The 25,387-nt window shown below is 42.0% G+C and overlaps 1 protein-coding gene across 1 annotated transcript in view; it reads left to right on the top strand.

Annotated features, from left to right (window-relative positions):
* The window catches only part of HMCN1 (hemicentin 1), a gene marked incomplete at its 3' end in the record, with an annotated part of 402,129 nt that overhangs the window by 203,099 nt on the left and 173,643 nt on the right, over positions 1-25,387 (top strand). The window contains exons 16-26 of the mRNA XM_080917798.1: positions 3,876-4,070; positions 5,762-5,857; positions 7,255-7,382; positions 8,659-8,803; positions 11,600-11,712; positions 13,177-13,336; positions 14,268-14,436; positions 18,328-18,455; positions 19,485-19,757; positions 20,977-21,072; positions 24,355-24,549. Coding sequence (XP_080773924.1) covers positions 3,876-4,070; positions 5,762-5,857; positions 7,255-7,382; positions 8,659-8,803; positions 11,600-11,712; positions 13,177-13,336; positions 14,268-14,436; positions 18,328-18,455; positions 19,485-19,757; positions 20,977-21,072; positions 24,355-24,549 — 1,698 coding nt within the window. The remainder of the gene's footprint in view (positions 1-3,875; positions 4,071-5,761; positions 5,858-7,254; positions 7,383-8,658; positions 8,804-11,599; positions 11,713-13,176; positions 13,337-14,267; positions 14,437-18,327; positions 18,456-19,484; positions 19,758-20,976; positions 21,073-24,354; positions 24,550-25,387) is intronic.

Below are 25,387 nucleotides of genomic sequence, written 5' to 3'. Positions count from 1 at the left end.
CTTTTTTTTTAAAAGGACGGACTTGAGACAAGCTAAGCACTAAGATTAGTATTGACTAAAATTATTCATTTGAGTTCCAGTGTTATTGGGCATATTTCTGAGTTGCTTGTGACTTGAAAGCAAAAGCAAGCTTTCATGCCTATCATGTAGCTATTTGGGCTTTTAGAGTGTTTTGGGGGCCTGTTGGATCTCACAACAGCAATACCAGATTTTAAAAAATTAACAAAGGGGCTGTTTGATATTATTATTGAGTTTGAGCTTCTTTTAGGGAACATCATTTTCTCTGTGTCATTAGCATGGCTTTAAGTTATGGACGTTTCAGGTCAGCAGGGAAAGTTACTGATGCTGCTTGTCTCTTGTAATGGGGGTAGTGAACTGTGAAGTCATTTGGAAGAAGAGAGGATTGGAAACATCAAACAAAACGTTAGCCTGGCAAGATTTTTTTAAGCATTCCACACCACACAGGGTTTGAGTCTTACACTGTGGTTTTGTGTTTTGTGGTTTGGTGGGACCAAAGCAATGTGTCTAGTCATTTTAGGACAGAAAATCTCAGACTGACATAATGCAGAGGGACTATGTATTTAGCTGTGTTGGGGGCCAGGAAAATAACTCAGAATAGAGTTTAGAACAAAACTGCAAATTTGCTTATGACTTTTATGTTTTCTTTTAGAAAGTGAGTCTGCGCCATAGAGTTATCTCTGAAGACAGTAGACTTCACTGTGGTATCAGCCCAGGCATAGCCCAATGTGCCACACAGATGCTTAGGAATCACCAGGGATCAAACATTATCTTAAGAGACTGTTTGAAGAACCAAATGTTAAACTAAATGCAAATGTCATTACTTTATGTTACTCTTTAGGAGGACTAAGTCCTAATAAACTAACTGTAATTTTCACGTTTACTACAGTTAGTACTGAGGAAGTTTTCTATGGCCCATGATGAGTAAAGATCATCTCCCTTTAAAGTGTGACACACTCATATTCCTTTTTGTTCTCAGAGAGAACAAAACTGGGGAGAGGGGTGAGGTGACTTTTCCAAGATTGCAGACAAGGAACAGTGGAACTGCCCCTTGAAACTGCTCTGCGAGATTTTACCCCTTCTAAGTCATAATAGCTCTTCTTTAAAAAACAAAACAACAACAGCAAAGTCACTGTGTACTGACAACCACTCAACACTGCTCTTCTGGTCGCCTGTCTTGGTAATCTATTCACTACTCAGTCTGCTCTCCCACAAGAAAACCTCACTTGGAGGCTGTGTTGGCCGCGGTCAGGAGGAGGAATTATTAAAGTCTTCTTGGCTTAGCTGGGAGCTGCTTCATTCTGGAAGTCTGTCTGTGGTGGCCGCTGTTTTGACTGCTCTCTCAGGCCTGGTCTTCTCATTTGCCTGTTGTTTGGAAACCCAATGTAGATATTCCCTGACCTGATGCTGGTGCCTGATGCTGTTCAAGAATCTGCTTACAATGCACGATTTCTCCCATCTTGATTAGGCTTGCGGGTGTAACTTGAGTTTGTTCTTTTGCTATGAATCCAGATTCTTTTCCTCTATTACTTTTGAACATGCTAGGGCATTGCTTTTCATTGATAATTATAATTTTACATTTCAATAAAAAGGAGATTTTCCTTCCTGGAGTTGGTGAATTTCATAACCACCATGACCATGTGTTTTTTATGACCTTTTACTGTTTTTAAATTCATTTATAGTTTGTCCATTGCTACATTCCTCTGCCCAAGACCTGAGCCTAGCAGTTTGAGGCGTTTAGACTTAGCTTCTCCCTTTTTAGGAAAATATTTTAGAATATTATCATCGTCATCATCATCGAGACAGGTTCTTACTCTTACCTAAAACTATTAAAATAGGCTGATCTTAAACTCACAGAGATCTCTCTTCCTCTTGAATTATCACATGCCCTATCAAGCTTCATGTTTGAGATTAATTGGCAATATTCACTCTAGAAAGAAGTAATTAAGTTATAAAAATGCAATAAGAAATGTGTTACTTTATGAACTGTATTTAAAATATGTCTGCTGATCATTTTTATAAGTTGAATTCTTATGAATATGAATTAAGGAAAACTAACTAAACAGAGGTAAAACATTCTCTTCTCGGAGCATCTTCTTCAATTGTTTTCAATTTCAAATTTTGTAAGAAGTTTTTTTTTTTTTTTTTTTTTTTTTTTTTTTTTTTTTTTTTATTGTCTTGTTTCTTTCGAAAGTGTAAGTTCAAATGTACCGGGGTGATGTGTCTCTACCACATTCTTACACATATACACAACTCTGAATTGTTACCATAGCTTTTCATGATAACTTAATAATTCACTTACTAGTATCTCATAGCCACATACAGTGTACCATGGAATATGTTAGTAAATAAATTTGTAAATATAAACTGTTGGAAAGGCAAAGAAGCAGATAATTGAGAAATAGTTTTTATAGTCTTTATTTGGAGAGTTTCGTGAGTCTGGTAGAGAGGATTGTCTTAAATCTCAAAGAGGGAAATCACCTCACCAATAAGCGGTGACATTATACAGGGGTGTTCCTTAGAAACGGTGAAAGTGTTGTCGGTATATCAGCAACAGACATTACCGGTGCAGGGGAGGCGGTAACACAATCTGCAACGCGAAACGCTGTCTTGCGGGAGAAGAGCCAGGGTTGCTGACTGCCCATGGCCCAGGCTCCGGGTTGTGCAGGAAAACAAGGGGGTACAGCGCTGCAGACTGAGGGGGCAGCCGACATGCACATCCCATCTGCAGATGTGGGCTGAGAAGGAGAGAAGTGACCACTGAGGCCGCTAACCAGTACCTCAGGCACGTTACCAGAACAAGCAGAGACAACGGATTACCGCCCGCGGTGCAAACTCACTTTTAATCCTTTCCTCCTCACTGGACCCCACTGACGCTTAGAAAACCAACTGTGCTTTGGTTGCCTCGTCTATAAACTGGGGCGGGGTCGTCCTGAAGACTGGAAACCACCGAAATCATTTGACAGAAGTCTTGGCTCTGAAAGTGATGGCTGTTGCCCTTGGTTACCTGGATCCTTGCTTGACTTTGAACTTTACATGAGTAGGTTCCTCACTGCTTCCAGTAGCACCGGTGGCTTTAACCTTACCTGATGCCTCAAGCCTCGTTCTCCATCCACTTCTGGGAGCCTGAGCCCTGCACGGTTCCCAACAGCATCCTCCTTATGTTGCAGGCCTGTGTGTTCCTAAGTGTGCCCATCCTAGATCTCTGGGTCTTCCTCTCCGTTTCCCTCGTTACTGGAATGATGTGACGCCCTAGATTTCTTCGTATGTCACAGTTCTTGGGATGCTAAGCATTTACTGTTCTCTCTGTATCAAATGTGTTCTGCTAGTCTAACTTACATGATCGCTTCTCAAACTGAAATTGCATTCAGGAACAAGAATACAATACCCAACATGCTTACACTTCAGTAATAAACACTGGTAGCATGTCTGATAGGGATTAGTGAGGAAACGCCTTGGTCTAAATTAAGTTCATTTATAAATCCAGCCAACAAGATGTTTAAAAATACCAGAAATAGGTTGCATTATAACCTCAGCTTATTTAGGATTGTTTAAGGTTTGAGCACTGTAACATATACTCATATTGAAAAGAAATTTTTACAGTAATTCTCTCCAAGATGATCTTTGTATCATCTACGTCTGTAGGGCAAAGATGAGTGTTTATTTTAAGAGTTCATTCATAAAGAAAAGATTTGCACACCTGGCATAGGCCTGCTGAGAGTAGCTATAGGGTAGGGTTACAATATTTTATGAACAATGGTTTGTTTCAGATTCAATCTGTTGATAATTTAATAAGGTTTATTCTTAATATGTCCACATTCTCTGCCAATGACATTTTTCTATATGATCTCTTCCAGCACCTCCGGTTTTCATACAAGAGCCTTCTGATGTGTCCATGGAAATTGGCTCCAATGTGACATTGCCTTGTTATGTTCAGGGTTATCCAGAACCAAAGATCAAATGGCGGAGGCTGGACAACAGGCCAGTTTTCTCCAGACCCTTTTCCGTTAGTTCCACCAGCCAGCTGAGAACGGGGGCGCTCTTCATTTCGAGTAAGCTAAAGTGTGGGTGTGGGGTAGGGTGAGGGTATGTTTGTGCATTTGTGTTTATGTATGTAAATTTGAATGTATGCACTTTTTGCTTTTTACTTAGTTTGGTTTTTGTTTTGCTTGTTTTTAAAGACTCGGTATGGTAGCCCAGAAGGGCTTTGGGTGCTTGATTTTCTTGTCTCAGCCTTTTAAGGATGACTTTGCCACAGTGTGTTATATACAAGTATGTTTATTCCTGTTTTGCTACAGAACTGGACATGCTTGGCTACAATATTTATAAAATTGAAATCACCCCCTTACTTAAAAGGCATATCTTGGTTTCCTCATTGCTCACTAGCCACGGACGAAACTGTCAAGGCTGTAGGCTTCTGCCTCCTGACAGTGCTGTCCAGCTCGCGATAATCCTACCCTGACAACTCCCAATGCTTGAGTTCATTTCATGTCTTCCAGAACATTCTTCGTAATCTGGGAAAACAATCCCATGCATTTGTTCTACCTATATCAATGGCCAACATACAGCAAAAAGAAAACGAGAAAAGCCATTTGCACTAAGAATTTTTAAGTTTCTCTGTGTGGCTGTGTTCTGTCCCGACCCCACGCATGCATGTTTATGCTTCACCAAGGACTCTACTCTCCATGCAGAACATGGCATCTCGCAGCTCTTCTAAGTCGATGAAGTTATGCCTTCTCTGTAAGCAGAATTAGGCTTTCCTGATCATAAAGCTATGTCAGCTCTACAACATTCTAATGGAGCCTTCAAAATTCTTGGCCGGATTTTATTTTTCTGCAGATCTGCCCCATGTATCATTCATCTCTCTCTGGCTTCTTATCCCTTAAGTGCAAATATAGTCTTCCAGCTACTGGGCAACTCAACTGTCTCCTGCACAAAGAAGAGACGTGTACCATGGTGACTTAACTTCCTACCCTTTAAATAGAACCTGATTTTCTTCAAGCTATGATTCTGGTTTACAGTTCGCTATGAGCAGACTAATCTTCCTGTCTTCCATTACTCTTTATGTTATTCTAAAATATTTGTGAACATAATTTATTACAATATTTCTCCCTTCCCTTTCCAACTGTCCAAATCCTCCCATTCTATCTCTCCTTCAAATGTATGACCCTTTGTAAAAGCTAACCCTTATTACATGCATATATGTAGACACATGCATATGCATACGTATATGTATATATATAATGTGCATTTAATCCTAAATATGACCTGTTCCGACCGTGTGCTTCTAGCTGTCTGTATGTTCCCAAGGTTGACCTTTTGGCACTGGGAACCCTGTTTGTGTGCTCTTCCCTGGGACCTCTCCCATTCCCAGCCTTCCTCAGTTGCCAATGGTTTTCTGTGAACGGTTGTGGCCTGGCAGGCCTTTCTCTGTCCCACGTGGCTCACCAGAGTCACCCCTGCTCAGCTCTCATGCCACAGTCAGGATGGTGAGACTTTATATCCGCATGCCCTTGTGCTCCTTAAACTACAGCTGGGTTATTTCCTCTGCTGTGAGTCTCTAGCTCCTCCACATACCATCACTGATCAATCACAGAGGATTTGTCACCCGCTGTGATGGCTGAGTTCTCTGTCTCCTTCCCTAGACAGGGATGGGCAAAAGGTGTTTATGTGATGACTGTGCCTGGTCCCACGTCAGTGTTTTGTAACTGTCTAGAGCAAACAAATGAGTTCTTCTTTCCAGATTTATGGGCAAGCGATAAAGGAACGTACATCTGTGAAGCTGAAAACCAGTTTGGAAAAATACAGTCGCAGACGACAGTAACGGTGACAGGACTTGGTAAGGTTAAGTACCTTTCTACAGGTGACGTTCTCCACAAGCCTCAGATCTCATGGGTGATGTCATCCTTTACAGTGACACTTTCCATTCTAAAGGCAGGTAGAGGTTTGGGTTCCTAAGTCACATTTCATATACTGTACCAACTATAAATAACTTAGAGAACAGCTACTCAGGCCTCTCATCTTCTATTTGATTGTTGGTCAGTTTAAATAGGTTTAAACCTAAATGTGAAAGCAGACACACACACACACACACACACACACACACACACACACACACACACACACGCACACACTCACACACATTCACACATACACACACACACACACTCACAATCCACACACACAACTCACAACAATTCACACACTCACAAACACACACTCACATATTCACACACATTCACCCCTACACACACTCATACACACTTACAAACACACTCTTACACACTCAAACACATTCACACACACTCACTCTCACACACTTACATATACTCTTACACATTCACACACACTCACACACACACAACTCACAACAATCCACATATATTCACACACTCACACACACAGACACACACACTCACACACAAGCAAATGGTGCTTTTTATGGCCTGTCTAAGTCACTTTAGCCTAAATAGGGTCATATTTATGAGTTGTGAAGTAAAAATAGAACACAACTTATTTGCTTCAGTATATTTTGCTGAGTAGGCATGCCTGACCGGTGAAGCTGATCATTTATTCTCATTATTAAAGTTTTATTTATGCAATTATTCTTTGGAATCCCCTCCAGGTATCTCATACTTCACTGTGTGTCTCTCATCAATGCTGGTTTATAGGCTTTTCTGTCCGTATGTCTTCATTTGTCTGTATACAGCCTACAGTTTTAGGAATGATCTCTTCAGGAATTCGGGCTCCTTTGCAGTATATATTTTTGTTAATTTCTAGGAAAGAGCAGGTTAACCACGCTTCTTTGCTCTTCCGTCCTGGCAGATTCACCTCCGCTTAACTTTCTTGTGCTGTTCCCACAGGGTCCCGATGATTCCTACTGTGCCCAGCCTGTTCTCTTTCGGGCTGTTTCCCGCAAGAGTGGCTTCTGATAATTCCAGGTTTCCCCTCACAAGCACCCTCACGCACTCTCCGTTCTAATGCATGTGCTGTGAGCATCTCGCCCTGACACTGCTGTTCTGTGTAGGCTCTTCTCTTTCCTCTCTATTTCCGTGGGAAATACCTCCTACCAGCCCTACTTCGACCCGTTATATCCTCATTCAGGCTTATTTCTGTTCAACTTTAAAGTCCTGTTCCTGAAAACTCCAGTTTTAAACAACATAGTTCGTAGTCACCCTTCTTTACAATAACCACGCCCCCGTCTTCGTGAAGCTGAATGATCTTTCTCCGATGCAGTCGCCCCGCTTATTGGAATCGGCCCTTCCGTGACCAGCGTTATTGAAGGACAGCCTCTGACTCTGCCTTGTACTCTGTTAGCTGGAAATCCCATTCCAGAACGGAAGTGGATGAAGAACTCAGCCATGGTAATGATGTTTCAACACGTGCCCTTTTTGTTTAGTTTTTCTTAAGAATTAATGCTTTACGTCGCAAACACAGAAAGCCCAATTACATACATGTGTGTGCATATTCTGTTAGTGTAACAAAGGTTTTCTTGAAAAAAAAATTTTATAATTGTATGTATGGGTTTACGTGTGAGTATAGGATTCGGAGTCCAAACAAGAGAGACGTACAAACCATTTTAAGCTGCTGATGTTAGTTCTGAGACCCAGACTCCGCTCTCTGCAAGAGTTTGGGTCTCAACTGCTCACCCACTGCTGTAGGTCTGAGGGCGGTCCATCTTTGGTAACGCTGTTCATGTCATTTATATTATGTGGAGCTTGGATTTTAAAGAATTGTTTTGAGAAAGTAGATCCGTAGCATATTGCTAACTATTTATTAGTGTATAACTTTTAATTAGAAAAGGATGTGGGCAGCAAACATATCAGGTTTTAGAAAATTTCCTGTAAGTGTGTCCTCTGTTGACACAGAGCTTCCTCTTGTTCAGACCACTTCTCCTGGATTCCAGAGTATCTGGACTGAGTGTCCTCAGAAGCACTCGTTAGCAGTGAATCGGATCCATATGAGTAATTTCAAGCTTATTCATATTTACATAAAAGAAATGCAGTATGCCTTATAGAAAAAAATCCTTAGTTATGAGGCTAACTGGGCAGTAACATGTAACATGACAGAGGCTTAGAAATAATCGCTTTTAAACTAAAATATCGCCATCCTTCTCTGACACCATTTCTGGATTGTACTGTGGCCTTGCTTTTGAGCCTGTCACCTGACAGGGGTGGGCGCTGAGATGAAGCCTCCTTCCCTTGCTCTAGTAGGTACCACAGTACAAGAATGAAAACATCAAACACAGCAAGGAGCTTGCTAGCATGAGGAAACCATCCTGCAAAGAACTATTTCGACTAAAAGAAAGAACTACTAGTAAAGTTTGAGTTTTGGACAACAGAACTTACAGAAACACAAAATCAGGAGCACCTCGATCAGTCCCCTTTCCGGGATGGACATAGCTCTCCGATAGCAAATGTTAGGTATAATTCTGGAGAGATATGACGATTAGATATGATTGATAAATTCTTCAGAACATCTGTGTTGATCTTTTTTAACACAATGGTGCTAAAATCCCAGTTTGCTTTATAATAAATTTAATAATTCAATTGAGAAAACCAAACAGATCTGATTTAGGCTTAGACAAATTTCTGCCTTTTCAAATGAAAAATAAATGACTTTTTTTATTCCATTTGAAAGTTGGTACAAAATCCCTACATAACTGTGCGTAGCGATGGGAGCCTCCATATTGAAAGAGTTCAGCTTCAGGACGGAGGCGAATACACATGTGTGGCCAGTAATGTCGCTGGAACCAGTAACCAAACAACCTCTGTGGCCGTGCACGGTAAGAAAGACCCGATGTAATTGCTTCCAAACCTTGTTCAAAACAGGGCTCATAGGTTTTAATCAAATAACTCTGTTCCTCTAATTACAAGAAGGAGAGCTTCCTTCCAATTGTTATTTTATATTTCTTGAACAATGTCTACTTTGTTAATACTGTTTCCAGATTTCCCTTCACTATGTACACAAAAAGGCGTCTGGGGATTAGAAGCCAAGTCTGGCCGCGGGCTTTATAAGTGGTTTCTTAATTGATAAAAGGGGACTGAGCTCTCAAAGAATCATGTTTAAAAATGCATTTTAATTTCAGGCAAGCTGAACTTAGTGTACCATCCAAATTGCCTTAAATTGTCTTTTTTTTTTTTTTTTTTGGATTGTACAACAAACATGTCCTTATTAATGACCCCTCTGTGTTGGAGCTAAATATGACCTAAACTTTTCTGAAGGTCATCTTATGTACCATGTGCTTCAAACAATTTTTTTACATGTTACATAATTTAAAGGTCACAGAATAAGAAAATCCAGAGGCAATTTTTCCTACTTGTAGCAGTTACTAGACTTTTTTTTTAATCTTAATAACAATGGACAGCTTCATAGTTTAAGCGATTCTCATGGAAATTTATATTTGTTTTTAAGAGTCTCCTACGTTGTTTTTATAATATAATATTAAAAATAAATTATACACTAAAGTGAAGGTCTTAGGAAAAAGAAGCTAAGGTGCTTGGTTTCACTCACTGAGTCAGTCTTTATTAAGACTCTGAGTTTGGAACTCGATCTGCTGACATTTTGTTCTGGCTGAGGAAACTGCCAATGGCTACAAACCATTTCCTTCTCTGGCTTTATGCTAATGGCCACCAAAATCGCTTGACATGTTCTTGGGAGGTTTTAAATAAGTACCCCCAAGTGACTTAAACTTAGTTATAGCCTCGAATAATAAAGGCACGTTGGATTCCATGGCACTGTGTGACTATTTTTAAAGAACAGGGCATAGGTTTTTTTTTTTTTTTTTTTTTTTTTTTGGAGAGCACTGTAGACTAATTTATGGATGTAGAGGTGGAACATCCTCATAGCATCTTCCCATATTCTCTTAGTGACTATATAGGCAGTTGTGTTGAGAAGGATGCTGAGGCCAGAATCTCAGTTGCAGGGAAATGGCTTCGTCCTGTGTTTGCTCTGTCACAGAGGTGAGAAGACAGACAACCCAGTGACCCAATTTACTGAGACATGAAACGTTTTAATGACTAAAGTTTAAAAGTTTCAGAACTCTTTCTGATTCATTTCAATCCAAAACAAAAAAAGAAAAAAGAAAAAGAAATAAACCTGATTTAGTCAATAGCATAAAAAAAAAAACTCTGTCTGATGATTAGGGCATCAAACCCAGCAGAACACAAAGCCTGGGGGCTTTATACCTACTTCATGTCCATAAGGGGTTCCTTTTGAATTGTCCCATCAGGACCCACTATGAAAGGTGCTCATGTAATCCTAAAAAGGAAGAGATTTTTATCAAAAGAATGAACATGAAATGAATTCAAATGCAAACGCAGATGAAAAGAACAAAATTTAACTGTCACACTGATTCATGAAGACTCACAATCTGGAGAGAAACTGTTCTCCACACCCAGATGTCATCAAGACTCAAAACTGACCTAAATTTGCAACTTTTCTTCACTACTGTCTAACTTTGTACAGCTTTTAAAAACATGCCATTCCCTTATGTTGCCACAAATTGACAGCATACTTGAGAGTTTCGTCTTCTGTCGTGATCCTGGAAATTAAATTTGTTGCTTTCATGAGTTGCTCTATGCTCTTGCCTGGAGCTGGAGACAGGCTGCCAAGTCTCTAGGACAAAATTAGCTGAAGACTAATGCCAGCCATAGGAAAGGATGAGTGAATAAGATACGTCACTTTAGCCTTCTGAGGAGTTCTTGCACTCGGGGGTCTACAGCGTCTTCTGTTCTAGTCAATTTCTATCCCAGAGTAAAATGACAATTCTGGAAAATTCTGACTTTAAGCAAGAAAATGCAGGAAGTCATTGGGTGGCAGGGAAGGGTCCTAGTCTCACCTTCCCACAGCATGTGACAGAAAGCTTAGCAAACATTCCTGTGTGGAAGCCTTGAGGTTGCTGTGTATCGGTCATTTGGACATGTGTTGGTCCTCACTGAGAACAAAGAAAACAGAGATTTCCTTTTGCTTCTGTGCCTACCCACGTGCTACTGAGTTCTCTCTAGCTTCCTAAAGGCAAAGGTATGCGTTTCCTAAGGAAAGAATGAGGAACTTGTCCTTGTTTTATCAGCTTACATGTGAATGCCCAGGATCTCTATGATTTCACTAAATTCTTCTCAATGCACCATCCTTCTTTAGTTTGTTTATACCTGGTAAAGCATGAAGCCACTCTTTTGGACATCGGGTGTATTTAGTAAGCGGTGGTGGCAGGCATGCTTGCACCAACTTGTGGGAGCCTAGTGGGTAGCGGACAGTAAGAAAGATGCGTTCCAAAGACATGTCTACCACTGTTCGACTGCAATCTATCTGGAATGTTCAAGAAATAGCTGATTTTCCTCAGCACTTTTGTGTTTTCTTTAGGAAGGTCACCATAGGAGACATCAGGTGACACTTGACTTTAAGCTATTAGACCTGTCCAGATTGTACTTCCTGTAATTTTGGCCGTGCATTTCCTTACTGGTATTATGTAAAGTCACCTCTTTTCATAAGCCTTAAGAATATATTGAAAATGTTCAATTTCAAGTGTATCATGCTAGCGGAAGAACAGTTGCTCAGATGCTAACCTTACTTCCGTATCCAGTTCTTCCAAGCATTCAGCACGGTCAGCAGATCCTCAGCACCATTGAAGGCGTTCCGGTAACTTTACCGTGCAGAGCGAGCGGGGTTCCCAAGCCAACCATCACTTGGTCAAAGGTAAATTATAGATCTGGCGAGGTCCCCTGAAATACAGCGTTGGGGTGACTTACAGAGGTCTCTCCGAAGGTTTCAGCAGGACAGTGAGAGGGTAAAGAACAAGAGGGTTTAGAGGCATTCCCTGAGCTGGCTCCCTCTGTGGCTGTCAGGAAGGTGTAGTGTTCTGGATATCCTTTCAGGAAGCAGGTAGATGCATCTCAGAAGGGTTCCTCTGCTGGGCAGGAAGTGGGATGTAGGTCCAGGACATGCGCCTTCTGGAGGTACCAGCATCTCCGTGGAAACCGAGAGAAAGATGGCCTACAGCATTATGTGGAGCTTCTGTAGAACCAAGGGGACCAAGGGGAGGGGACAAGGATGGTTCTGCTACAAATAGAAAGTGTTTACAACAGTTGTTGGCACACAGCCTTTCCTACTGTGGCGACCACTCTTGTGTGTACTTCAAGCATCTGAAGTCACTGAATCAAAGACATTTTAAGCTCCTGCATGAGTGTGATTGGCTGCATGGTCTATGTATAACCAGAGAGTATAAATCACCTATACAGATCCATGTATTTCCTCTATATTCCCATCATGTGACTGATCTTTCACTACTATTCTATACTGATGAAACCCTCACCTAGAAAGAAAGTCCAGTCTTTGTTTAAGTGGCATGTTTTCAACAAACAAACTTGAATCTTACAGATAAAATACCCTGTAAAAGTCATGACAGGGTAGAAGAATGCACTACTCACACCATGAGAACTGCCAAACAGTTTCTTGTTCCATCTGATTTTCTCATCTAGGAAAAAAAAAATCTTAGAAGTTGATGCTGATTTTTGTGGCCCAGGCATAATTACAACCGGGAAGATAAGCCTGAAAGGGCACAGCACTGGCACACTGCAGACACGGGCCACTTTAAAGAAAGTGCAAGGACAGGTGCTTCCAAGTGGCCCTTATGCTATGGCCAAACGCAGAAGATAAGAACTTGGACTCAGGGACCTAACTACTGGGGTTCAAGGCCAGCTCACCTCTTGACGAACTTAGTTATTTGGGGCTTTTTTTCTACCTTGTCTCTGTGCTATAGGACTCTGAATTGGAAACTGAGGTTAATTAGACAGCGAGGGTAAAACACTTAATGCATATACAAGATCACCTTGCTATTGTGCACAGAGATGGCTGTGGTGGTGCCAGTCACCTCTGTGAGGTTAGACTGTCCTTGTCCTTTAGGTGGCTGTATGGTAAAAGAGGCATCGCGTAGGATGGAGGAATACCCTTGCTAGTGTGTTTGTTTATTTAGTTCCTCTTATAAACAACTCACTCCTAATTAACATTTTTCAAATCTAGCTTTTCACCCCTTGGAGGTATTTTTCTCTTTGTTTACACTTCCAAATATAAAGCTATTCCTTTATCCTTTTTTCTCTTTAAAAAAAAAAAAAAAAGAAAGAAAAAGACATGGAGAACCAGTGTGCTTTGTTGCATTTACAGAAAGGAGAGCTGATACCGGAGGACAGCGCCAGGTTTGCTGCAGGGGCTGACGGGAGTCTGTACGTGGTGTCGCCGGGAAGCGAGGAGAGCGGAGAGTACACCTGCACAGCCACAAACGCTGCCGGCTATGCCAAGAGGAAAGTGCAGCTGACTGTCTATGGTGAGAGCCACCCGAAGGGTTCCCTGTGCATGCGCAGTCTCACTTCTTCCATAGGAAGGTACCCAAAGGTGGAGCTCGCCCCTACGTTGACGTGTAAACAAAGAACCTTTTTTTTTTTTCTTTTTTAAATTTCAGTGCCAACCAAAAACCACCTCTACTTAGATTGTGATTTGCAGGGAAGCAATTGTATAACCTTTTGGAAAATTCCATGCCATTTTCCCCAAGAAGTCTGTTTACCACATTCAACATTTTGCAGAGACAGCAGTTAGTTAAACCTCCTTGTGGAGCCAAGCCTCAGCGGTGTCTTGGGTAGCAGCCGCCTTCTGTTTCAGGGACTACCGCTCCTCCGAGCAGACCTGAGGCCATCTCAGATGACTGGGGAGCAAAGTTCACTGTTCATTTCCTTCTAGCTCTCTCTTTAAATGACTTAACAGGAAGTTTCAGATGTACCCAGAATCTTGGGAGTCTGTAGATTTATGTTAAGTCAATACATGATCGGACAGGGTGAGGAGGTGGGAAAGCGGAGAGGAAATGGAAGAGGAGGAGTCAGAGAGTAAAACGGAAGGGGAGGAGTCAGAGAGTAAAACGGAAGGGGAGGAGTCAGGGAGAAAAACGGAAGAGGAGGAGTCAAGAGAGGAGAAGGAGAGGAAGCAGCGGGGACAGGAGGCCTGGAAAAATGACAAATGAGAAGGGATCTCCTAGGAGGGGAATAGAGAGCGTAGTAGTAAATCTGCCCAATATAGACGCACAGCTTGTGTTTCTAATTACTGAGTTGTGTTTTCATTGCATGGGTTTATTTGGGTTGAAGAGGATATTGCAACAGGAGTCTTGGAAATTATTTAAGAGCCTTAGAAGTTATTTCAAGTTAAATGAAACTATGATTGTTTTTCGATGCATTATTTCCCACTTCCACATTCTGTGTTTCTTTTAGTAAGACCCAGAGTGTTTGGGGACCAAAGAGGACTGTCCCAAGATAAGCCTGTGGAGATCTCTGTCCTGGCTGGGAAGGAGGCAACACTTCCCTGTGAAGCTAAGAGCTTACCTCCACCAATCATTACATGGGCCAAAGATAGCCAACTCATCTCTCCGTATTCTCCAAGGTAGGAAGGAGATCCAGGTCGAAAGCAACACTGCTGGAATGGTGCCTCTAATTGCTGCAAATGTATCAAAATGTAACGTATGTTTGGGCTCATTCACCTGCACATCTGAGTTACCTACACCTCGAACCTCATTTCCCAAGGTTGTAAATGCTAAGACGGCTTTGCCATAGTACCCACCGGGGCATTTTACTGGGTAATTTTTGAGATGGAGCAGATTTCTGGGTGCGTCTCTCTCATCCCACTATATACAGCATGCAGAATTCTGTCACTCCCAGAGAGGAAGTAAAACACAGAAACCACTGTCATGTATGAGACTTGACTTTTGCCATTCTGGTTAAACACATCCATAAATAAAGGCCCATTGAGATGATGTCATTTATAAGCTAAGTGACCCAGCAAGAATGCCAGGACACAGTGCTTGTTGTCATCTGGGCTAAGACATCTCTGTCACCCAAAGATTACCTAATTCCAAGGGACACCTTTGCATTTTATATCTTTTATTTATACAATGAGACTGTGCTTTCTGGAGACAGTTCCATGAGATAGTGTGTTGGAGAGATGGCTCAGTGGTTATGAGCACTCGCTCCTCTTGCAGAGGACCCGGGTTTCATTTCTAGAGCTCACATGGCAGCTCACAAACACGTGTAAGTCCAGTTTCAGGGGATCTGCCGCCACGAAATCCTGACCCATGTGGAGGCACATACTCACATTCAAACACTCATGCACATAAAATAAACATAAATCATTCTAAAAGTAAAATTGTAGTTGCTTGCTATCATTTATTAGGCTTATTGGCATAAAATTGTAAAGCTATGAATTTATATGAGTATTTTTCTGCTACTGACGATAGAAATAACAGGAACAACTTTATATAATTTTACTCACTTGGAAGAATTTTTCTAAACATTATAAAGTAAAATATAGAGTTACTTATAAAGCAATCCTGTTACACCTTTCCCAGCCAGGATTTTCTTCCTCTCTTTTTTCAACAACCTTTCAGCTGTAAGTAATCCTAAAAATGGTTTCCATCTTGTTTTCTCTTCCATATCTAGTTTGAACCTCTTACATATAGTATTAATATTTCACTCCTTGCTTTATTGTGTGACACACACTCACTACTGTACACACGGAGTCAGCACATTCACTGGAACTAGTCTATGTGCACACACTCACTGTTGTACACAGAGTCAGCACATTCACCAGAACCAGTCTGTGTGCACACACTCACTGTTGTACACAGAGTCAGCACATTCACTGGAACTAGTCTGTGTGCACACACTCACTGTTGTACACAGAGTCAGCACATTCACCAGAACCAGTCTATGTGACACACTCACTGTTGTACACAGAGTCAGCACATTCACTGGAACTAGTCTACTACATGCAGCCGACCTTTCATTCAGCCATTACCCTTCTTGTAGATGCTGTGGTCTTCTTGTTATTTCTTTTGAACTACTTTCTTTTCAAAGCTTTTTAATATGCTGCTTGCATGCACATGCATGGGGGTTTATGTGACATAAAACTATGTTTCCTTGTCAGAACGGATTCCTCCTTCCAGTCTTGGAGGTAGTGCCCTTAGTTCTTCTTTTATTTTCCAGTAACAGGATTCAGAGGACCAGGCTGCAGTTCCTAAGGAATATGCAGCGTTGGCTGGTTTAAATGTCTCTGCCTTTCAGTGGGTGTGAGATAGGATCTTTTGAATGCTTCTGAATTTTTCTAATTTAATTTAATCTTTTACTTATTAACTTTATATCTTACTTACTGACCACTCCCAGTTGTCCCTCCCACAATTCTACCCCCAATGAGTCCCTCTTCTTCTCTGAGTGGGTGGGGACCTCTGTGTGTCCCCACCCACCCACCCTGGCACTTCCCAAAAGCTGTTGCCTATGCATGGAATCTGTTCTTCTAGCTGGGCTGCCTTGTCTGACATAGTGGGAGAGACAGCCCCAGTCTGGCAGAGACTTGAAGCGCTTTTGTATTTTATGGGACTGACTTTGAGCACGAGATACATGTACCTGTTCATGGTCATTCATGCTGTCTGTGAACTGCCTCTTTAAAGTGCCTTCACAGTTCTTTGATGACTTGTCTTTTTCTCGCTGGACATGTATATTTGATATTTGTTTTTGATAACAAATTTTTCTCTGACATGTCTATTGAAATGTTTCTTTCAGTCACTATGGTTTTAAGTTTACTTAAGAATGGTGGGGTTTTGTTTGTTTGTTTGTTTGTTTGAGGATAAGTTTTTAATGCTTTTAAAGACTTCAAAGAATTAACCTGTGCTTTGAAGGGTTATATTTCTTGCATTGCTTTGAGATTATAGTCAAAACATTAAATGTTTTATTTTTTTAAGAGATTTACTTTTCACAGTTGAGACTCCACTCTCTGAATTTTTATCTTGTGTTAAGTAGTACTCTAGTTTAGATTATTTTTTCTCAGTTGAGAAAAACAATTACCCAGGATCATTTTGAGTAGTAAATCTTCTCCGTATGGTGTGTACTTGTTTGTTTGCTGGGCTTGAACCCAGGACCTTATACATTCTAGATAAATACTCTCCCGCTGAAGTACATTCTCAGGCCCTTCCTGTCTACCTCCATACTCCCTCTAATACTGGAAATATCATGTGCTCCTGTGCATCCGTTTGCCATCTTGGAAGTCTCTGTTCTTAACTCCAGCTTGACTTAGCTCTGTAAGAAACCTTGATGCACGGTTGGTCTATGTGGCTCTGACGGTTCCTGGAAATATACTTTAATACAACTTTAATAATACTTAATAACCCCCAGTACCTCGTTATTTAATGAGGTAGATACTAAAGACACATTTTAAAAGATATACTTTTATTTGCCTTTACCGAAACACACTCAAGTATTTGTCAAGCACTGCAAAAAATAAAAGATGAAGTCACCAGTATGTTGCCCAACAGCTTTGTGAAAAAGCTTTCTATCCCTGCCCTGTGAGAAACCCTATTTAAATGCATTGAGTCTTCAGAAAGACGGGGTTCAGAAGATGAATGAAGGTGAGAAGCTGCGAGAACGAGCGGCGTGACTATGACCTAATACTTTAAGTCATATAGAAACATACAATGACCTAATACTTTAAGTCATATAGAAACATACAATGACCTAATGCTTTAAGTCATATAGAAACATACAATGACCTAATACTTTAAGTCATATAGAAACATACAATGACCTAATACTTTAAGTCATATAGAAACATACAATGCAGGCCATGCGTGTGCTCAGTAGCATGTGCTAACAAAAACAGAAAAGGAGGAAAAATATTCAAAATAAGTTGAAATGTTTACAACACACATTTGCTCTGTGTAGCGGAAACTTTCTGACACACGGAAGTGTGCAGCCATCTGGTGCTTCAAAACAACTGAGTTAGATTTAAAGGAAAAAGAAAAAAAAAAGGATTTTCTGTCGATAATGACATCGTATAGAAAGATAATTAGGAGAATTCTGTTTCTATGCGCTACAGTAGACAGAACTGTTTCCAAAGTTGCACATAGCTTGGTAATGTCTCCCTGAGGTGCAGTGATGTCATGCTGAGGCGCGATGATGTCATGCTGAGGCGCGATGATGTCACGCTGAGGCGCGATGATGTCATGCTGAGGCGTGGTGATGTCATGCTGAGGCGCGGTGATGTCATGCTGAGGCGCGATGATGTCACGCTGAGGCACGGTGATGTCACGCTGAGGCGCGATGATGTCTCACTGAGGCGCGGTGATGTCATGCTGAGGCACGATGATGTCATGCTGAGGCATGGTGATGTCATGCTGAGGCATGATGATGTCACGCTGAGGCGCCGTGATGTCATGCTGAGGCGCTGCCCTGCAGGGGATGCTTGCATTCTCCTGTTCTGTGGTCTAATGTCTGGTTTCCCTTTTAGACACACGTTCCTCTCTTCTGGATCAATGAAGATCCCAGAGACACGCGTTTCAGACAGTGGGATGTATCTATGTGTTGCTACAAATATTGCTGGGAATGTGACTCAGGCCGTTAAGTTAAGTGTCCTTGGTGAGTGTTCAAAGGCTGACCGGTGATAATGCTGTCCCCTGCGCCAGAGCCTTTGTGACCATGGATCTTCAAGTTGTACGTAGACTAAAGATTTCTGAGTTGTAAGTCTGCCATTCTAAATGGTTCGGTAGCCATCTACCAACATCTCCCCTTCTTGATCTCCAAGTGTATTGATTACATGTTTAGCTCTCATTGCGTCCAGAGGTTTACTCACTGATCTCTTTGGGGTTGACATGCAGCGGAGGAAATGTGTTTTAAAATATTGAGAGCTAGCTCTGCTCTCACAGAGGAACGTCGTGCTTTATAAAAAGTAGTATTTGACGTACGAAGAACACAGAAACTGAGAAAGTGCTCCTTCCGGTCATTATTCGGTCACATCACGCTTCTCTGATGGAAATGTCTTGTCCCTTTAATTTATGACATCCCACCAACTGTTTGTCCCTTCAGTGCGCTGGTTACCGATCTCCATGGCACGTGGAGATCCCAGATTTCTGAATATCTGAGGAAATTCCCTGAGATGGTGTCAACCTAGCTGCTTTTCTAGACCAGTAGCAGGAACGGCATCCCATCCACCTGGGGGGTCCTATCGCTTACGAGTCCTCAGGCATTACGTGTATTAACCACAGCGTATTTTATCTTTACACAGTAGATACTGTCTGTGTGGTTTTTTTTATTAAACTGACTGACACAAAAAGAATTGTTTTCTGGTTTGCTCGCTAGATAGGTCCTGAAGGGGCTTTTAACCTTACATTACTTATCCACTAAGGAAATGGGCCATTGTTAAGTGCTTACTGCACCTCAAGTGTGGGGCAGGAGTGCTGTATCTTTCAGTACTGCGCCTGCACAGTTAATTTTGCCTAGAGTGTTAAAGAAATGGGCCTCAGGAGGCTTGCTGGCATGCCCACTTCACTCAGCTAATAGTTCTTTTCTTTTTGTGTGACCTCTTGGTACGAAGTTCTCACTCAGCGTCAAAAGAAGACAGGGACTTTTAAATATTTGATGATTAATGCTCAGTTGCGATTTTTCTAGTCCCTCCAAAAATACAACAAGGTAATCGACACGTAAAAGTCCAGGTCGGCCAGAGAGTGGACATCCCGTGCAATGCCCATGGCTCGCCCCCTCCCGTGATCAGCTGGCTTAAAGGCGGGAGGCCCGTGCGGTTGAAAGGAGGGGAGCAACCTGGTAGCCCGGATGGAGTGCTAAGCATCGAGCAGGCTGCGATCTCAGATGCCGGCCCGTATACCTGTGCCGCCGCAAACATAGCCGGAAGTGATGAAGCAGAGGTCACATTGCAGGTCCAAGGTGGGTTTCCGCTTTAGAAACACGTCTGCTCGGATGAGGCTGGGGAGTGGAACAAGACCCCACGAGCTCTACCCACGGCGGGCCATCGTGGATCTCTTAGGGGGGAGGGGTTTCTACATGGAGCATTAGCTTTAAAGGGAGCATTAACCAGAAGCAAGCCACAGTTCGCTAAGCCTGAATGGCGTTTCCATGGTTACTTTTGAAACTGAAGTCCCTGGTGTATATAATGGAGTGATCCTAGGGAACGGCCCCCACCCGGCGTTTCTGGTTTGGGAGAGTTTGCAGCTGCAGCTGACGGGAGAGAAGGGTTTCACCTCATACCCCACCTCAACCGACCCCTGAGCGGCCGCGGCTCACTGCTCCTCCACGGTTGTTGGCTTGACTTCGAGGTTTCTTTTGCAGGTTGGACTTAATGCCTGTCATGGTTTAGGATATGGTGGTGACACTGTGACCCAAAGCCCCAGGTTTCTTGAGCTAATCTAGTGCAAGTAGACATAAATCAATCAGAGGAGAAAACAAGGTTCATGGAGAAGGGAAACGTGTGGTGGTGAGTTAGACTAGGATTACTGTTCTGGGAATTGAGTTGGGTTGCCAGGTAGGATTCTCTAATTCTCTAAGGAAGTTTGACAGAAGGGAGAACTTACTGCCTGGCAGGAACTAATCAGTGGATGTTTTCTGTCTCACCCTGCCAGAGGGAGTGCCAGTACAAAGGCAGGAGACTAGGTCACTGGGGTATAGCCATTGGCACTACACTTAGCACTTAATAGGGACATCACAGTTCTTGGGGAACAAAGGTCTAGGATGCCAGTAGGGAGCTTATTTAGCTCATTTATTCATTCAACAAACCTTTCGAAGTGTCTATGTTCAGAGTCAAAGGAGAAAGGCATTTCCAATATTCTCGCAGATCTCAGGGGTACATAATTACAGACTCTGTACACAGGTTGGGTAAAATATTCATCCAAATGGGAATGCATTTCTTAATAGTATACCTGTAAGAAATGTATTACAGTGGGTAAGAGTGCAGAGGTTTGCGTGGGAATGCAAGGACATGAAGAAACAGATATGGGGACATACATGACGGTACGTGACTGAACAGCAGACAGACGTGTCTGTCAGGACATCAGAAAGGCAGCAAATCATGAAGTGACCGAAGTAAAGGGAATCGGAATGTGAGAGTCTCCACGGGAAGCCAGACAGGATGCATTTGTTTTTCTACCAGAACCACCCACGGTGGAAGACCCGGAACCTCCTTTTGACACCGAGCTCCAAGAACGGCTGGCCAATCAGCGCGTCACATTGCCATGCCCTGCAAAAGGTACGTAAGACTCAGGGACATGGGCATGACGGCTTGCAGTCATGTGTTGAGGTGACTCCAATCTCCTTCACTGCATCCAAATACCATGCTTGTAAGATTCCACCTGCCAACCTTGCCTATAATGTTTGAGCGGAACAGAAACGCCCTCGCTTCAAACAACTCCTTGAATTGGTGCCTTCCACATTTACTTCTCTCAGTAAAAGGCTCTCCCAACCTTTCAAGCTTGCTTGATCTAATATTCTTCTCAAGACAGTTCAACACTTTTCACTTCCTTCCTCCTGGAAGTCTTTATAAAAATGGCCCTGGTAGACCTATTCACAACATTCCCTAATAATGTTAATCAATAATAATGCAAATTAGGGCTGTCACCCATGTGAGTCAATTTTATTTTAATCCTTTCTTAGTCATTAATTTATCCACTTGACATCCCGACAGCAGCCCCTTTCCTCCTCTCCTCTCAGCACCACCCTTACAAATCCTTTCCCCCATTGTCCCCTTGGATACCACCCTATCTGGGACATCCAGTCCCAGCAGGACTAAGCACACCCTCTCCCACTGAGGCCCAACCCGGCAGTCCAGTTAGTGGACGGGGATCCATTGGCAGGTAACAGAGTCAGAGACGCCTCTGCTCCAGTTGTTAGGGAACCTCATGAGGAACAAGCTGCACGTCTGCTACAAATGTGTAGGGCTTAGATCCAGCCTTTGCGTGCTCTCTGGTTAGCGGTTCAGTTTCTGTGAACAGCATGGGTCCAGGTTAGTTGACTCCGTAGGTCGTTTTGTGGTGCCCTTGACTCCTCCAGCAGGCTCAGTCCTATCCCCCACTCCTCTACAAGATCCTATGAACGCCACCTGATGTTTAGCTGTGGGGTCTACAAGCTTTGTGCGTGTCCAGCTACTGCTGGATGACATCTCCTTGAAAGGCTTCATAGAGAGGCAGATTTAATCCTCCTTTTTTTCTAGTCTACCCACACTGGTAATTCTGGGACTGTGTCATATGTAACACATTTCTCAGTGGTTTTTCTTAAAACTGTATTATTCCTTTAATACTACCATGTTTTCAGCCAGGAGCTGGCCCAGTCCCTCCCCACTGTGGGGGTGAGAAAGGGCTGTTTTCTTGGCCATCTTTGCCAAGTAGCCATGATAAAAGACATCCTCTCACACAGGCATCCATCTCCAGCAGCTTCAGCTCGGACTTGTGGTGTGACTGACAATGTGCTGTCAGCACTGTCAGCATGTGTGTCTCTTCTTACTGCTCCCTGGAGGTGGCTGCAGTGAAGGCCTTAGGAGTTCCCTGTGCTTAATAGCCAATGCTCAGCTCCTTCATATAAACTTAGCAGTAACAGTGCTCAGAGCTGCTGGGGACAAGAGAGGCAAGACCTGAAGAGGAATGGTATGGGTTCCTGTAGGTCCTGTGGTGTCTGCTGCCGGTGGACCCTACCTGGCTGTGGACAGCTGCTCCTCGGTCTGCCTACACCTTTGCTCTCTTAGCTTTCCTGACTTCCATTTCCGCAAAGGAAACATCTTTTCCTTAGCCCTCATGTCATCTGGACTACAGCTCTTGAGAAGACTCGAAAGTAGCTACATGATTTCTTTTTATTGTTTATTATTTATTATTATTATTATTATTATTATTATTATTATTATTATTATTATTATTATTAGTGTGTGTGAACAATTTGGAGGACTCAGTTCTCTCCTTCCACTGTAGTTTCTAGGGATCAAGATCAGTCATCAGACTTCATGGCAAGGGTCATTTCATTGGCCCACTTTCTCTTGTCTTTGTTATAAATGTTGTCGTGACAACAATTATCCTAGTACTTTTAAGTCAAAGGTCACTACAGTCAAAGGCTGCAGAGTTGGCTCAGTGGTTAAGAGCACTGACTGCTCTTCCAGAGTTCAATTCCCAGCAACCACATGCTGGCTCACAACCATTTGTAATGGGATCTGATGCCCTCTTCTGGTGTGTCTGAGGACTACACCAAAAAGCTACAGTGCACTCATATACATTAAATAAATAGATAAATAATTCTTTTAAAAAATAAAAATAAAAGGTAGTATTCTGCTTTTTTTGCCCATCTATTTACCTTTTATGTGTTACTTCCATAAGTATTAATGGCAAAGTCTGATTGATATCCACAAAGGAAAGATGGGAAAAAGGGGAGTGACTATAACCTTTTTTTTTTCTCAGAGCATGGACAGAAGGCAGGAGTCAGCTGTACAATTTTTCCACATTAGTCAAAATCTCACACTGACCGAGATGAAATATGTGGATCTTTTCATTTTCCCTTTGTGAATATGCCTTCCATAACTGCTTCAGTATGACATTTGTTAATAATGAATTTAGCTTCACCAGTACATTGTGTATATTTCTGTCGTCCTTTTGGGCTTATCCTGGACCGTAATCCTACTTTTATTAAGTTTATTATCTTAACATTGATTGCTAACAATATCTTATGAAGTCCTATTGGTTTTTGTTTAATGTACTTTGTCTTCAGTATAGAAATTAATCAAATTTTAAAGTGTTTAGAATAGTGCCATTTACATTTTTGCTTAATAACACACTCACAACACCATCACTGATTTTCTGCCTGCAATCTCCCTTTTGGCTTTATTATGTATTTAAAGCATTTTTTTTTTTATCATTTAGAGCTGCAAACACGTGACTCCCATTTATTCTGCCACCATTAGTTAATCCAGGAAAATATTTCTTTCTCGTTGCCTTGTCAACTTCTTTTAAAGAATTGCGCTCTTGTCTTTCAGTGAGCAGATGGGATATTGGACAGGGCTTTAGGCAGTGGGTGTCCTTGTGTTTGCTAGATAGAGCCTTTCCCCGGTAACCACAGGCCACAGATTGCGCCCTCTGTGAGTTCTGTTTGTTGGGCGGGTCCCTGCTGCTTTCTGGTAACAATACCACGCATTGCTACGTTTACTTCACACCTAGTCTCCTGTGTATCCTGTCAATTTGATGACTGCACACATTTTTCACTCCTAGTCACTACTGTAGCGAACTCAGCAGGAAAAAAACTGTTTTGCCTGTAGTCTGAGTTTTCTGATGAAAAGCAACGTTGATCAGCTAGAAGCCATGAGTCTGAAAACTGATCAGGAACTGGAGTCATTCACTAACTGCCATTAAATGTGGTCACTTCACTCTTACCTTGGAAGAGCCTCAGGTTACACGTTAGAGTCCTAGCAGGAAGTCTGTCTGTCCTGAATGGATTTAATTTTTTTAAAAATAACATTTCCCCTAATTTTGTTATAAACGGGTTTTATTCTCCTCCGTAGGTACTCCTAAACCAACCATCAAGTGGTTACACAATGGCAGGGAGGTGACAGAGCAGGAACCTGGTGTCTCTATCTTGGAAGACGGCGCACTGTTGGTAATCGCTCATGTCACACCACATAACAATGGCGAGTACATCTGCGTGGCTGTCAACGAAGCTGGGACCGCAGAAAGGAAGTACAACCTCAAAGTTCACGGTAAATGTAGATCAAAACACCAAAACCAAACAGCTAACCGAGTGACTGTTTCGTATTTTTGCATATTTAAGTCATTTTATATTTAATATTAATATGACTCTATTAATATCAAACAGAAGGTAGGAAGGTGGTTTGTGTTTTTCACTGTTCAACATTTCATGTAATTCTTAGTAGAGACTTTGTATCCCTCAAAATTTAAATAGGAGATTAAGATGCGGCATGAAAACCCTTCACCCTGGTGAGTCGCTCGCGTATCCTCTCCAGAGCAAAACAGCCAGTCTCACATACTCGGTTACAATAGCTTCTCAGAGATTTCCATGAGGACAAGAAAAGGATGAAATCTGTATAAAAATAATATAGAACATTGAACATCATACCTACTTTCTGTACCTGGGACAATCCATCGAACCATCTATGGAATGAATTATTCCAGGTCTTTAATTCCTAGGATTTATTTACCCCCTCTTTACTAATCTGTTAGTAGTATGTTAGTTAGTACTGAACTAATCTGTTTGTAATATAATAAGTATTCATATTGTTACCAGTGTTTTATAACTATTTAAACTTTCAAAGAAATTGTTACACCTGTGCCACTTTGTGGCGGTAATTTTGGGATTTGGTGACTGGTTTTTATGTGCACTGTGTGTTACTTACTCCTACGCTCAAGTAGTGAGTACTGTATTGCTTAAATGAACCTCCCAAGACCTTAAATATGTCAAACAATTCATCCTCAAAGTCATACTAAATGTCATCCTGAACTTAAAACCCTGCCACAAAAAACACCCGTACATAGGGCTCTTTATCTGTAAATGTGTGGCAGACACGTCCCGTTTACAAG

The sequence above is a fragment of the Micromys minutus genome (genome assembly GCF_963924665.1).
Source record: "Micromys minutus genome assembly, chromosome: 6".
Classification (NCBI taxonomy): Eukaryota; Metazoa; Chordata; class Mammalia; order Rodentia; family Muridae; genus Micromys; species Micromys minutus.
The sequence above is the reverse complement of the archived record's forward strand: the minus strand, read 5'-3'. Positions and strand labels throughout refer to the sequence as shown.